This window comes from Microcaecilia unicolor, chromosome 5 (genome assembly GCF_901765095.1).
Source record: "Microcaecilia unicolor chromosome 5, aMicUni1.1, whole genome shotgun sequence".
NCBI lineage: Eukaryota > Metazoa > Chordata > Amphibia > Gymnophiona > Siphonopidae > Microcaecilia > Microcaecilia unicolor.
In genome coordinates, this window is record NC_044035.1 from 38581709 (window position 1) to 38594353 (window position 12645).

At 44.4% G+C, this 12645-nt stretch overlaps 1 protein-coding gene across 2 annotated transcripts in view; it reads right to left on the reverse strand.

Annotated features, from left to right (window-relative positions):
* Positions 1-2664: 2664 nt before the first annotated feature.
* The window catches only part of NEURL1 (neuralized E3 ubiquitin protein ligase 1), a 453595-nt gene continuing 443614 nt past the window's right edge, over positions 2665-12645 (reverse strand). For both annotated transcript variants that reach the window (XM_030202804.1, XM_030202805.1), the window contains exons 5-6: positions 8545-8691; positions 2665-3161 (exon numbers count right to left, since the gene is read on the reverse strand). In XM_030202804.1, the coding sequence (XP_030058664.1) occupies positions 2920-3161; positions 8545-8691 (389 nt within the window). In that variant the 3' untranslated portion in view covers positions 2665-2919. The remainder of the gene's footprint in view (positions 3162-8544; positions 8692-12645) is intronic.

Here is a 12645-nt window from a genome sequence, read left to right on the forward strand (position 1 = left end):
GGGTATCTTAACAGATAACATCTGAGAAGGGCACCTTGAAGCAAATTCTTCTGGTAATGATTTGATATAAGGAAAGGATTCATCCAGAACTGTGTCATGTCTGTTAGAGATCTAGTAAAAGAATATACTATTTCTTCACCCTAAATCAAAGCCATGGTAATAAATGCACTTTTTTCACTGATGTTTCAGACTGGTATTGTATGTATCATAGTACAGGTGTACTATGGTTTGAGGCAGAGCTATAGATAAACAAAAGTTCTAATAATGCACAGTGATACAATGCAATAGTATTCCAGATCACAGTCTAACAAATCACGTACTGTACTGCACAAATCAGTTAATGTACAAAGAACAAAATATACTTCATTTAAAAATGGTGACACTGACGTTAAAAGACATTGAATTTAAGTCTTCATATGATTGGAACAACAAATCAAATCTAGTTTTTTCTTTTAAATCCTGGGAATATTAATTCACTTTTTAAAAATATTTTTTCATGAATACATTTTTTTCTAAATGTTTATTTCTTGCGGATTAATTCCGCTTGCTAATAATTTTTACATTAATAAAACAATTCCATACTATCAAAATAGGACAGATAAGGTTCATTTAGAAACAGAAGGGACACGGTATAACCAGAGATTTCTTCCACTGGAAAAAGTAATCCCTTTCTTCTTAAAGGGAAAAACACTGATAGAAAAGTGGAGGCAATTTCTGTACTGGAATGAAATTTTACTACCTTTCAGGTCACCCGTATGCATGAAATGATGTAACCTACAGGCATCGTGGTTCAGATGTAGCAATATGACTTCCTGGGGAAGGAAACGTTGAAAGGATTTGATTCGGCAAAGTGCTATTATGCGGTAGATGCCCTGTGAAATATAACTACGCTGGCAGTGCCTGAGTGAGCAGCAGAGAAAAATGAGAGGTTGGGTGATGGTGGAGCAAAGCAGGATGGGAACAATAAAAAGAAGCACCCAACCAGGTCCCCTCTGAGCAGAAAAGTGCATAATGAGCAAACCCTGCAAATATTTAACTCCACATACATGACGTGGAGGGGCATAATTGAACGAAAACGTCTATCTCCATGGGCGTTTATCTCCGAGAACGGGTCCGTGAAGGGGCGGACCGAACCGTATTTTCGAAAAAAAATAGACGTCCATGTTTTATTCGACAATTTGTGAGCTGGGCGTTTTTGTTTTTCAGTGATAATGGAAAATGAAAGCGCCCAGCTCAAAAACGAATAAATCCAAGGCATTTGTTCGTGGGAGGGGCCAGGATTCGTAGTGCACTGGTCCCCCTCACATGCCAGGACACCAACCGGGCACCCTAGGGGGCACTTTTACAAAAACAAAAAAAAAAGGTAAAAGAGCTCCCAGGTGCATAGCACCCTTCCCTTGTGTGTTGAGCCCCCCAAATCCCCCTCAAAACCCACTGCCCACAAGTCTACACCATTACTATAGCCCTAAGGGGTGAAGGGGGGCATCTACATGTGGGTACAGTGGGTTTGGGGGGGGGGGGTTGGACGACTAATAAGCATTAAGCAGCACAATTGTAACAGGTGGGGGGATGGGCCTGGGTCCACCTGCCTGAAGTCCACTGCACCCCCTAACAACTGCTCCAGGGACCTGCATACTGCTGCCAGGGAGGTGGGTATGACATTTGAGGGTGAAAATAAAAAGTTGTGAAACATCATTTTTTGTGGTGGGAGGGGGTTAGTGACCACTGGGGGAGTCAGGGGAGGTCATCCCCGATTCCCTCTGGGGGTAATCTGGTCATTTAGGGCACTTTTTGGGGCCTTATTCGTGAAAAAACAGGGTCCAGGAAAGTGCCCTAAATTCTAGCTACAAACGCATACTTTTTTTCCATTATCGGCGAAAGGCGCCCATCTCTCCTCGGCCGATAACCACGCCCCAGTTCCACCTTCGCCACGCCTCCGACACGCCCCCTGTCAACTTTGTACGCTTCCGCGATGGAGTGCGGTTGAAAACGTCCAAAATCGGCTTTCGATTATACCGATTTATTCGTTTTTGTGAGATAAACGTCTATCTCCCGATTTGGGTCGAAATCTAGGCGTTTTTCTCTTTCGATTATAAGGTGGTTAGCCTACTAACCCTTGGTCAAGTTATGCCATCTAAAGTTGGGATCATTTTCTTTATTAAAGAAATATGAGGGAAAAAAAATCAGACTGAAATTGAACATCTGATGAAGTTTACAAACTGCTTGAGCATCTTCAATCTGAGGGGGGGGAAAAAAAATAAAAACCTCCCGTACATTGAGAACTTTTGTTTGTTGAGCTTGGCAGCTTCTGCCAGATGCTGGCGACACAGCAAAATTGGATTTCATATTCACTTTCAAAAAAAATAAAACTTCTTCCTACTGAAAAACAGATAAAAGAATAATATAACAATACACAGCCAGCACTGAGAATTGCAAGGATAAATGAGATGTTGACTTGCCAACCAGAGTTCAGGCACCAGTTTTCGCCCTCGTTTCTTTTACTTTGCTTTTTCCAATAACTTTCTTGCTGGTTTCACGCATGCTCTTGAACAAGCTTAACATTTTGATTCATTCCGTTGAATTCTTCACTTCAAACTACTTTTCACTGTCCAGAAAGACATGCATCTGTGGGGGGGGGGGGGGGGGGGGGGGGCCCCCCCCCCAAAAACGCCGAGCTCTGGTTTTGCTTCCAAAAAGAAAGAACATGAAAAATGAAATAACCAAATAAGCCTGGCTTAAATCTTAAGACTCCCAGTGACATTCTGATGTTCACAATTAGTTGCTTCTTTGATGAATAAACAGAGGTTGGAGCCTGCATCTAAGAGCTGTTTGGGAGCTTTCCAGCAGGTATTATCATATGATAAACTTGTGAAAATGTCCTGTGTTGGGGTAGAAGCTCCTCTCTGAGGCAGCTGAGTTCTAAGTACTGCGATAGGTTTTGATAATATCCTTGATGGCTCTTCTGCAGATCGGACAACAGGCGTTGGCCATCTTCTTGAGCTTCAGGCCACAGGTATAGCAGAGACACATATGTCCACAGGAGTAAATTACAGTGTCTACCATATTCTCATAGCAGATTGTACACTCATCGCTCCAGGAGCCTGAGACTGACGGAGAAATGGGCGACTCTGGCATGCTCCCAGGGGAATTTGGAGCTGTTCCTATAATAAACAATATTATTTTTAATATAAATATTGATCTTCTGAAGAATGTTGACCTGCTATGTCCTTTTTAAGATTTTTTTTTTTACAAACTATCTAAGGCACAAATGATACTGAACATATGTTGAGAAACATGCAGAAAATATTAGACAGAGACTTAAAGCTGAATTACTATGTCAAGTTTTATGTCTTATTCATAACAGGAATGTTTTGTGATGTCTTTCTAGAGCTGATTTATTGTAGAGGTGAACACTGGAACAGTTCACATTGCTTCTGTGGCCCAGTACTGACTGCTCCTCTTGGCGATATCCGTAAGAAACAGCCCCATCAATTTCAGTACATGGTGTGAAGTGAAAATCTAGGAAAAGGGCCAAGCATTCCGCTTTCACAGCACAAATTAAAGGCCATTAAAAATAATAATAATAAAAAAATATATATATACACAATGCATTTTAAGAAATATAAAACAAATTTCAATTGCAATAATATAAAGGGTACAGCAACCCCTTCCCCCTATTACCAAAAGTAAATTAACAACAACAACAACAACAAAATACATGAGGTTCTTTTACTATGCTGTGATAAAAGCAAGCCTTAGTGTGCCTTTATGCAGGTTTTTCCTGCGTGCTAAGGCCATTTTTACTGTGGCTGTAAAAACCCCGATTTTCAAAATTTTTTTGTATAATGGCCAGCACACAGCTATTTTTTAAAATTACCACAGGAGCACATATTGACACCTATTCTGAAGGTGCTACAAGCTTCTGTGTTGTTTGTGTGCTAACTAGTCAGCGTGTGGTAATGTACATCAAGGGCGTAGCCAGACTTCGGCGGGAGGGGGTCCAGAGCCCGAGGTGAGGGGGCACATTTTAGCACTCCCCCACGCTGCCGACCCCCCCCCCCCTGCTGCCACCAACAACAGCTTTGCCCCCCCCTGCCGACGACCCTCTCGACCCCCCTCCCACCACCAACCCTCCCCCGCCGCCGCCATCGCTTACCTTTGCTGGCGGGGGACCCAACCCCTGCCAGCCGAGGTCCTCTTCTTCCGGCGCAAGGCTTCGTTCTGTTTCTGTGAGTCTGACGTCCTGCACGTACAACAGAACGAAACCTTGCGCCGGAAGAAGAGGACCTCGGCTGGCGGGGGTTGGGGTCCCCCGCCAGCAAAGGTAGGCGATGGCGGGGGAGGGTTGGCGGCGGGAGGGGGGGGATCGAGAGGGTCTTCGGCAGGGAGGTCCAGGGCCAAATCTACAGGGGCCCTGGCCCCACGTAGCTATGCCACTGATGTAAATACGCTAACTGGTTAATGCAGGAACGTCCACTCTCTGCCCAATATGCCCACTCAAAAAATACAAAAAAAGGCCTTTTTACTAAGCTGCGTTAGGTGCTCTCACATGCCAAATGTAGCTTAAAATGGCATACCGCAGGATGCACTCAGGCATCTTGCAGTAATTCCAAAATGTGCGTGCACTAACTGTGCGTGCCAGGGGTGGAGAGTGGGCTTTCCTGCACTAGTTAGGGCCCCTTTTACTAAGCTGCAGCAAAAGAGGGCTTGCGCTGGTGTTGGCGTATGTTTGTCATGCGTGCCGAGGCCCCCTTTTACCGCAGCAAGTAAAAGGGAAGTCTCTCTTTACTTCAGGAAATGGGCATGCGGCAAGTAAACCACTTGCTGCGCGGCCATTTTGAGGGGAAGCCCTTACTGCCACCCATTGAGGTGGCGGTAAGGGCTCCCACGCTAACCAGGCGGTATCCAGGAAGCGCGTGGCACTGCCTGATTACTGCCGGGTACACTCAGGTGCTACAAAAATGACGGCATGCTAGGGGTGAGAAGTACCGCTGGGCTGCTGCAATAGCCTGACAGTACTTCCTGTTTAGCGAGCAGTAACCCCGCGTTGGGCTTACTGCCGCTTGGTAAAAGGGGTCCTTAATGCAGCTACATCACTGCATGATAACTGGTTGGTGCAGGAATATTATTTATTTGCTGCATTTGTATCCCACATTTTCCCACCTATTTGCAGGCTCAATGTGGCTTACATTATGCCGTGATGGTGATCGCCATTTCCGGATTGAGAAATACAAAGTGGTATTGCATTAAGGTTCATAAATAATAAAATAGATTACAGAGTGGTATTGCGTTAGAGTTCATAAATGGTAGAGTCTTTGTAAGCCACATTGAGCCTGCAAATAGGTGGGAAAATGTAAGATACAAGTGAAATAAATAATAATAATAATAATTTAGATATAGAAAGTTCATTCATTCCGGCGTAAGAGTTCATCAGTGGTAGTGCTTAGGGTGGATCTTTGTGGTATGCCTTTTTGAACAGGTTGGTTTTCAGTGATCTACGGAAGATTGCTAGGTCGTGCATTGTTTTTATGACATTTGGTGGTGCGTTCCATAGTTTCACGCTTAAGTAGGAGAAGCTAGATGCATAAGTTATTTTATATTTAAGTCCTTTACAACTGGGGTAGTGAAGATTTTAAAAAGTATGTGTTGATTTTTTTGTGTTCCTGGTTGGCAAGTCTATGAGGTCTGACATATAGACCGGGGCTTCACCGTGAACAATTTTATGGACCAGGGTGCAAACTTTGAACGCAATTCGTTCTTTTACTGGTAGCCAGTGTAGTTTTTGTTTATTATTTCGTTTATTATGTGAGCCCTTAGGGGTCCTTTTACAAAGTCACAGTAAAAAGTGGCCTGCGGTAGTATGGTCGCATCTTTTGGGTGCGCGCTGGGTCACTTTTTACCATGGCTGAGAAAAAGGCCATTTTTAAAAATGAGCTAGGAAATGCGAGTGCGCAAAAATTAAAACTAGTCTGCGCCTATTTATGGTCTGAGCCCTTACCGTTAGCCATTGACTTAGCGGTAAGGACTTACGTGCTACCTGCGCGGTAACCATGCAGCATGTGCCAAAGTGGTCACTCTGCTGATTACCGCCAGGAACGCCCCCTGCAGTAGAAAAGAGAAAAATATTTTCTACCGTGGGATTTGGCACGTGCCCAACTTGGAATTTACCGTCGAGCGCATGCGCTACTCCGGCAGCTGTGCCGATTTGGTGTGTGCTACCCGCACATTAACCCAAAAGGGCCCCTAACTGCCTACAAAATGTGCTTATGTGGTAATTGTTAAAAATGGCCGCACAATAATGGCAACACGTATCAAATGATAAAACTGTGAAAATGCCTATGTTGGGGTAGAAGCCTTGATAATATCCTTGATGGATACATGTTTGTTTACCATTTGTTTTATATGTTTTATTATTATGTATATTCGATTGTTCTCTGCTCTGGATAAATTGTAATAAAAAAAATACAAAATCGGACATTTTACAGCTGCGGTAAACCCTGCCTTAGCGTATCAGAAAGACATATGTAAGGGCCCTTTAGTGCGTGGTCAGCATGCGCACATTCTTAAAATTACCATGTGACACTGTAGGGTGTCTCTCTCTGTTAGGTGCCCCTCTATTAATATAGACTCACTCTTCAATACAAATATAGGGGCCCTTTTACTAAGCTGCGTTAGGCGCTAACATGCAGCTTAAAATGGCGTCCTACGGGACGTGATCAGGCGGCCTGCAGTACCTACATTTTCAAACGGGGACGCCCATCTCTAAGGGTGCCCATCTCTGAGGACGTCCCTGCGAAGGGGCGGAGCATCCCTTATCAAATATGGTCGGGGACGCCCAAATCTCAACATTTAGGTCAACCTAAGACATGGTCGACCTAAATGTTGAGATGGTCGACCTTGGAGATAGATGACCTCAGTTTTCGCCGATAATGGAAACCGAGGACGCCCATCTCAAAAATGATCAAATGCAAGCCCTTTGGTCGTGGGAGGAGCCAGCATTCGTAGTGCACTGGTCCCCCTGACATGCCAGGACACCAACCGGGCACCCTAGGGGGCACTGCAGTGGACTTCACAAATTGCTCCCAGGTGCATAGCTCCCTTACCTTTGGTGCTGAGCCCCCCACCCCCCCAAAAAAAAACCACTCCCCACAACTGTACACCACTACAATAGCCCTAAGGGGTGAAGGGGGCACCTACATGTGGGTACAGTATGTTTCGGGTGGGTTTTGGAGGGCTTACATTTACCACCACGAGTGTAACGGGTAGGGGGGGATGGGCTTGGGTTCACCTGCCTGAAGTGCACTGCACCCACTAAAAAGTGCTCCAGGGACCTGCATACTGCTGTGATGGAGCTGGGTATGACATTTGAGGCTGGCATAGAGGCAGGAAAAAATGTTTTTAATTTTTTTGGTGGGTGGGAGGGGGTTGGTGACCACTGGGGGAGTAAGGGGAAGTCATCCCCCATTCCCTCCGGTGGTCATCTGGTCAGTTCGGGCACCTTTTCGAGGCTTGGTCGTGAAAAAAATTGGACCATGTAAAGTCGTCCAAATGCTTGTCAGGGACACCCTTCTTTTTCCCATTATCGGCCGAGGACGCCCATCTCTTAACCACGCTCCGTCCCGCCTTCGGTACACTGCCGACACGCTCCTGTGAACTTTGGTCATCCCCGTGACGGAAAGCAGTTGAGGACGCCCAAAATTGGCTTTCGATTATGCTGATTTGGGCGACCCTGAGAGAAGGACGCCTATCTCCCGATTTGTGTCAGAAGATGGGTGTCCTTCTCTTTTGATTATGCCGCTGAAAGTATTACAAAAATAACATTTTAAAATACTCTCTTAGAATTTTTCGTCATCTAAATATTGTAAAGCTGGATGGTGAAGAGAATATTTAGAAATACTATTTTTGTGTTGCTTTGTTAGATGAACTCTGATAAGCGGCCTTTAGATATAAGGGGTGGGGGAAGGGAATCAATGGAGACTACTGTTAAGATGGGTTATTTTAACCCAGGTTATTAGTAAAATGGGACCTGTGATAAATAGCATGAGTTAGTGGTAAAATAATCCATCTTAAAGGTAGCCCATGTTGATAACTTCCCCCTTTAGCTTGCAGAATTAGTGTATAAGCTTAGGGGTCCTTTTACCACGTTGCAGCTGGGTTAGTGCCACAGTAGAAATTATGGAGGCATTTTTCATAGCGCTGGAAATGCTGCACGCTCAAGGTGGAATTACTGCTGGCAGCCGTGTTGGGTCGGCGGTAGTTCCGGGTTGCTGCATGGCAACCCTTTAATAAAAGAGCCCCTTAGGGACATCTTCAACTTTAGGCAAAACCAGATCACATATGTTTTCAAATGGTACTTCCTAAAATACACTGGGGCAAATGTTATTTTTGTAATGATGTATTTTCCTTACACAATCTCATGTTCTTGGCTATACAACATCAGACGGTATATGATAAATAATACAAGACATAGGCACAGTCTACAGGAGATTTGATCGGGACCATGATTACACAGAAAACAGCTACTAAGTAAAATTGATACACTACCATTGATAGAGTTGCAGAGTGGTCCAGAACCACACACATTCAGTATCAGTTCAGAACCCTCAAGGCATAGTGCTGTAGGGGAATTGGGAGCAGAGTTCGGGGAGCAGGGTATAGAAAGACCTCGAGGATCAGCCAGTGAGGTGGAACCTGGAAAAACAGGAATATAAATAAACTGAACACAAAAACAGAGAAAATGAAACAAAAAATGAAGGCAGATAAAACAATATGAGCTATCCAGTCTGCCTATCCATATTAGCTACCATTCCTTCCTTTCCCTTAGAGATTGTATATAATTGTCCTAAGCTTTCTTGAATTGACCTACAATCTTCATCTGCACCACCTCCACCAGTAGGCCATTCTACAAATTCATCACCCTATGAAGACGTATTTGCTTAGATTACTCCTGGATATGTTCCCCTTCACCTTTGTTCATCAGGAAGACAGAGCTGTGAAGCCTACAGATCTAACTTTGAGTTCCATTACTGTAGCTTGGAAAAATGGTCACCTACTAGGAGTCAGACACTGAGGGATCCTTTTATGAAGGTGCACTGAAAAATGGCCTTTGGTAGTGTAGGCGCGTGTTTTGGCCGCGTGCAGGATTTATTTTCAGCGCACCTGTAAAAAAATGCTTTTTTGGGGGGGGGGGGGGGGGCGAAAATGGACAAGCAGCAAAATGAAAATTGGAGCGTGTCCATTTTGGGTCTGGAGACCTTACCGCCAGCCACTGACTTAGTGGTAAGGTCTCACGCGTTAAGCGGGTGGGGAATGGTCAACGCGTGTCCAAATGCCGATTACCGCCTGCGCGGCAGAAGATAACAATATTTTCAGACGCGTGTCAAAAATGAAATTACTGCCTGGACCACACGGTAGCCTGGTGGTAACTCAGAATTAGCATGCGTTGGGCATGTGTAGGTGCTTAAGTGGCTTAGTAAAAGGACCCCAGAGAGGATGAGTTCTTCAACTTTTGGAACAAATTACAGAAAAAGTATGACTGGAAAGAAATTACATCAATTTTCATGAATTGATCAAAACCTGGCTATTTGAAAATGACTAGAACATGGATGAATTCAATTTAGGCTACGGCTCTGTTACTGAGGTTGTTAGGACTTTGCATTATAAGATTTGTCATTGGGTTAGGTAGGAGATATTTGTATTAGTAAGACATATGTAAGTTGTGGGGTGAATTGGAATTTTATATTAGTTTCCTGATTATTACATTTTGTAAGACTCCTTGAACTCTTTTTGGGATGAAGCAGGGATAGGGATGCACAAAGTAAACTAAGAACATAAGAGCTGCCATACCTCAGTCAGACCAAGGGTCCATCTAGCCCAATGTACTCTTTCCAACAGTAGCCAGTCCAGATCACAAGTACCTGGCATAGGGTTACCATATTTTGTCCATCAAAAAGGAGGACACATGCCCTGCCCTCGCCACACACCCCACCCTGCCCGTCACACCCGTCCCACCCTCGCTCCGTCCCCTGTCACATTTTCCCCTCCCCCCTGTCACATACCCCATCGCCCCCCCTCCCCTTACTACTGCCCTGGTGGTCTAATGACCTCTTCGGTGCAGGAAAGAGCCCCCTCTTTCCTGCCCGGAGCGCTGCCCTTCATGCATCCTTCCTGTTGCTGATCCTCGGCGCTGAGTCAAAATGGCCGCTGAGAGTTGAAGTCTCGCTAGGTCACTTCAACTCTCGGCGGCCATTTTGAATCGGCTCCGAGGATCAGCAACAGAAAGGATGCATGAAGGGCAGCGCTCCGGGCAGGAAAGAGGGGGCTCTTTCCTGTCCTGAAGGCGGAAGAGGTCACTAGACCACCAGGGCACTAGTAAGTAAGGGGAGGGGAGGCTAGCAATCTGCCCGTTTGTCCGGATTTCTGGACAAAAGGGCAGGCTGGTGGGCGGGCTGTCCTAGGACGGCCCGCCCACCAGCCTGCCCATTTGTCCAGAAATCCAGACAAACAGGCAGATTGGCAAAACCCGTCTGGTTGCCCAGACATGCTCTCAAAAAGAGGACATATTCGGGTAAATCCGGACATATGGTAACCCTAACCTGGCAGAGTCCCAAAGCGTAACATGATTCAGTGCTACGTAATCCCAGGGATAAATGGTGGCTTTCCCCAGGTCTATCTTAATAATCCCTACATCCTGCAACACAGCAAATTAATGGACCATTTTGGACACTCTTTCCCTTCCCTCCTTTTTCCCTGTATACCCTGTTTTTTTGATGCTTCCTGATCACTACACTACATTGTATTTGTATATTTACCGGATTGGCGATTGCCTCTACGGTTTGATGTAAGCCACATTGAGCCTGCAAATAGGTGGGAAAATGTGGGGTACAAATGTGATAAATAAATAAAATAATGGTTTATAGACTTTTCCTCCAGGAATCTGTCCAAACCTTTTCTAAACCTAGCTACATTAACTGCTTTTACTACTTCCTCCAACAATGAGGTCCAGTTTATAGAATCATGCTAACTGCGTGGTTTTACAGTGCTGGTTTTTAAGGCACCATTTAATTTCCACCTCTCTATATATAACAGAATCCAATATATTCCTATCTTCACATCAACTTGAAATCGCATACCAAAAGCAATTTGAAACCAAGAGGAAAAAAAACCCCTAATACATTGTATTTGGGTTTGAAGCCGAGTCTGGAATTTTGCATGAACTGAACTGAATGTTCTTGGCATAAGTAATACAGCAAGACTAAATTGCCCTTGAAAACCTAATGGCTGGTGGTACTTTGGAGTCATAGGTGGATATCTTGGTTCACAGGTTGTTTACATATACTTATATATTAGACAGCCAATCAATTATATTTTTTCTTCATGAAAAAGAATAGCTATGCCTCACTCCCTCTTGCAAAGTGCTATTCTGTATGTATTATCCAGTCGTCCTCAGGATACAGTAGAATTGAAGTCTGCACACATGGATTTCCTTTCTATGTAATCCCAAAAGGGACAGACCTGATGGAAGCCAGAATGAAATGGAAATGACAATTCATTAATAGTAATAATATGAAGTAATCTCCCGGATGGAAGCAGAACTGGAAACGTGAGGCACGTGCAGCTTTCTAATGTTGTTCAGCCAGCCTCTCCCGAGATTTGTAGGCTCTGAGCAGGGGGACTTGTCAGTGCTGGTCACACATTCCATTGTTCTGTTTTTATTTCCGAGGTGGGGGCAGTTTCCTCCAAGTTCTTTGGGTTTCCAGTTCAATAAGAACCATACCTGTTTGCAATTACCTGGGGCTTCCTCCTCTCTTTCTGTATTTCTCTGCTAGTCACAATAGCAGCGATTCTTAACCATAGCCTTCACGTGAACATCTTCCTCCAGAAGCCCACTAATATGAACCTCTATTTCTCTTTTTTATCCTTGTGTGCTTTTATAACGGTTTTACTTTGCTTAGGATCAAATTTACTAACCTGAAATAAACAGCACATTTTCATGCTGTTTTGTCAAAAATTCCTATGGATTTACTAAATTTATGGTACTTGAGCTGAAATTTAATTCCATGGGAATTTTATTGCTGTTGTCTTGGATGGAAAAATTGTCTATTTCTGGCCATGGCAATATATAATCACAGTCTTGCCTGCAGAAGGGGCATATAGACCCACAGACTCCTTCCTAGAATGAAATGTATTAAATAAAATTGGAATCCTTGGTTTATCACTGCCTAAAATTGGATTCCTTGGGTTATCGCTGCCCCCTGCAGCAAAGGAAGGAAACATGCTATAGAAAGAGAAGGGATGGCCCTAGGGTAGTGGTTCTCAACCCAGTACTGGCAGGGTATTCCCTGCCAGTCAGATTTTCAGGATACCCACAATAAATATGCACGGCATAGATCTGCATACCAAGGAGGAAAATGCAGATGTGGATATCCATAAAACCTGGGCTGGGAGGATTTGAATTGCATGGAGCACCATATATTTGTGGTCCCAGAAAGCAGTTAGTAATCCCTGCCCAGGTCAGCAGGAAGGGTGCACTGATGCCATAAAAGTCTTAGTTTAGTGGGCCTGCCTTCATTAGGACCAGCCCTGAACAAGAGAAATGCTGTTTCTGGAGTCATAACTTGACTTATGGGCTGATGATCAGAAGCA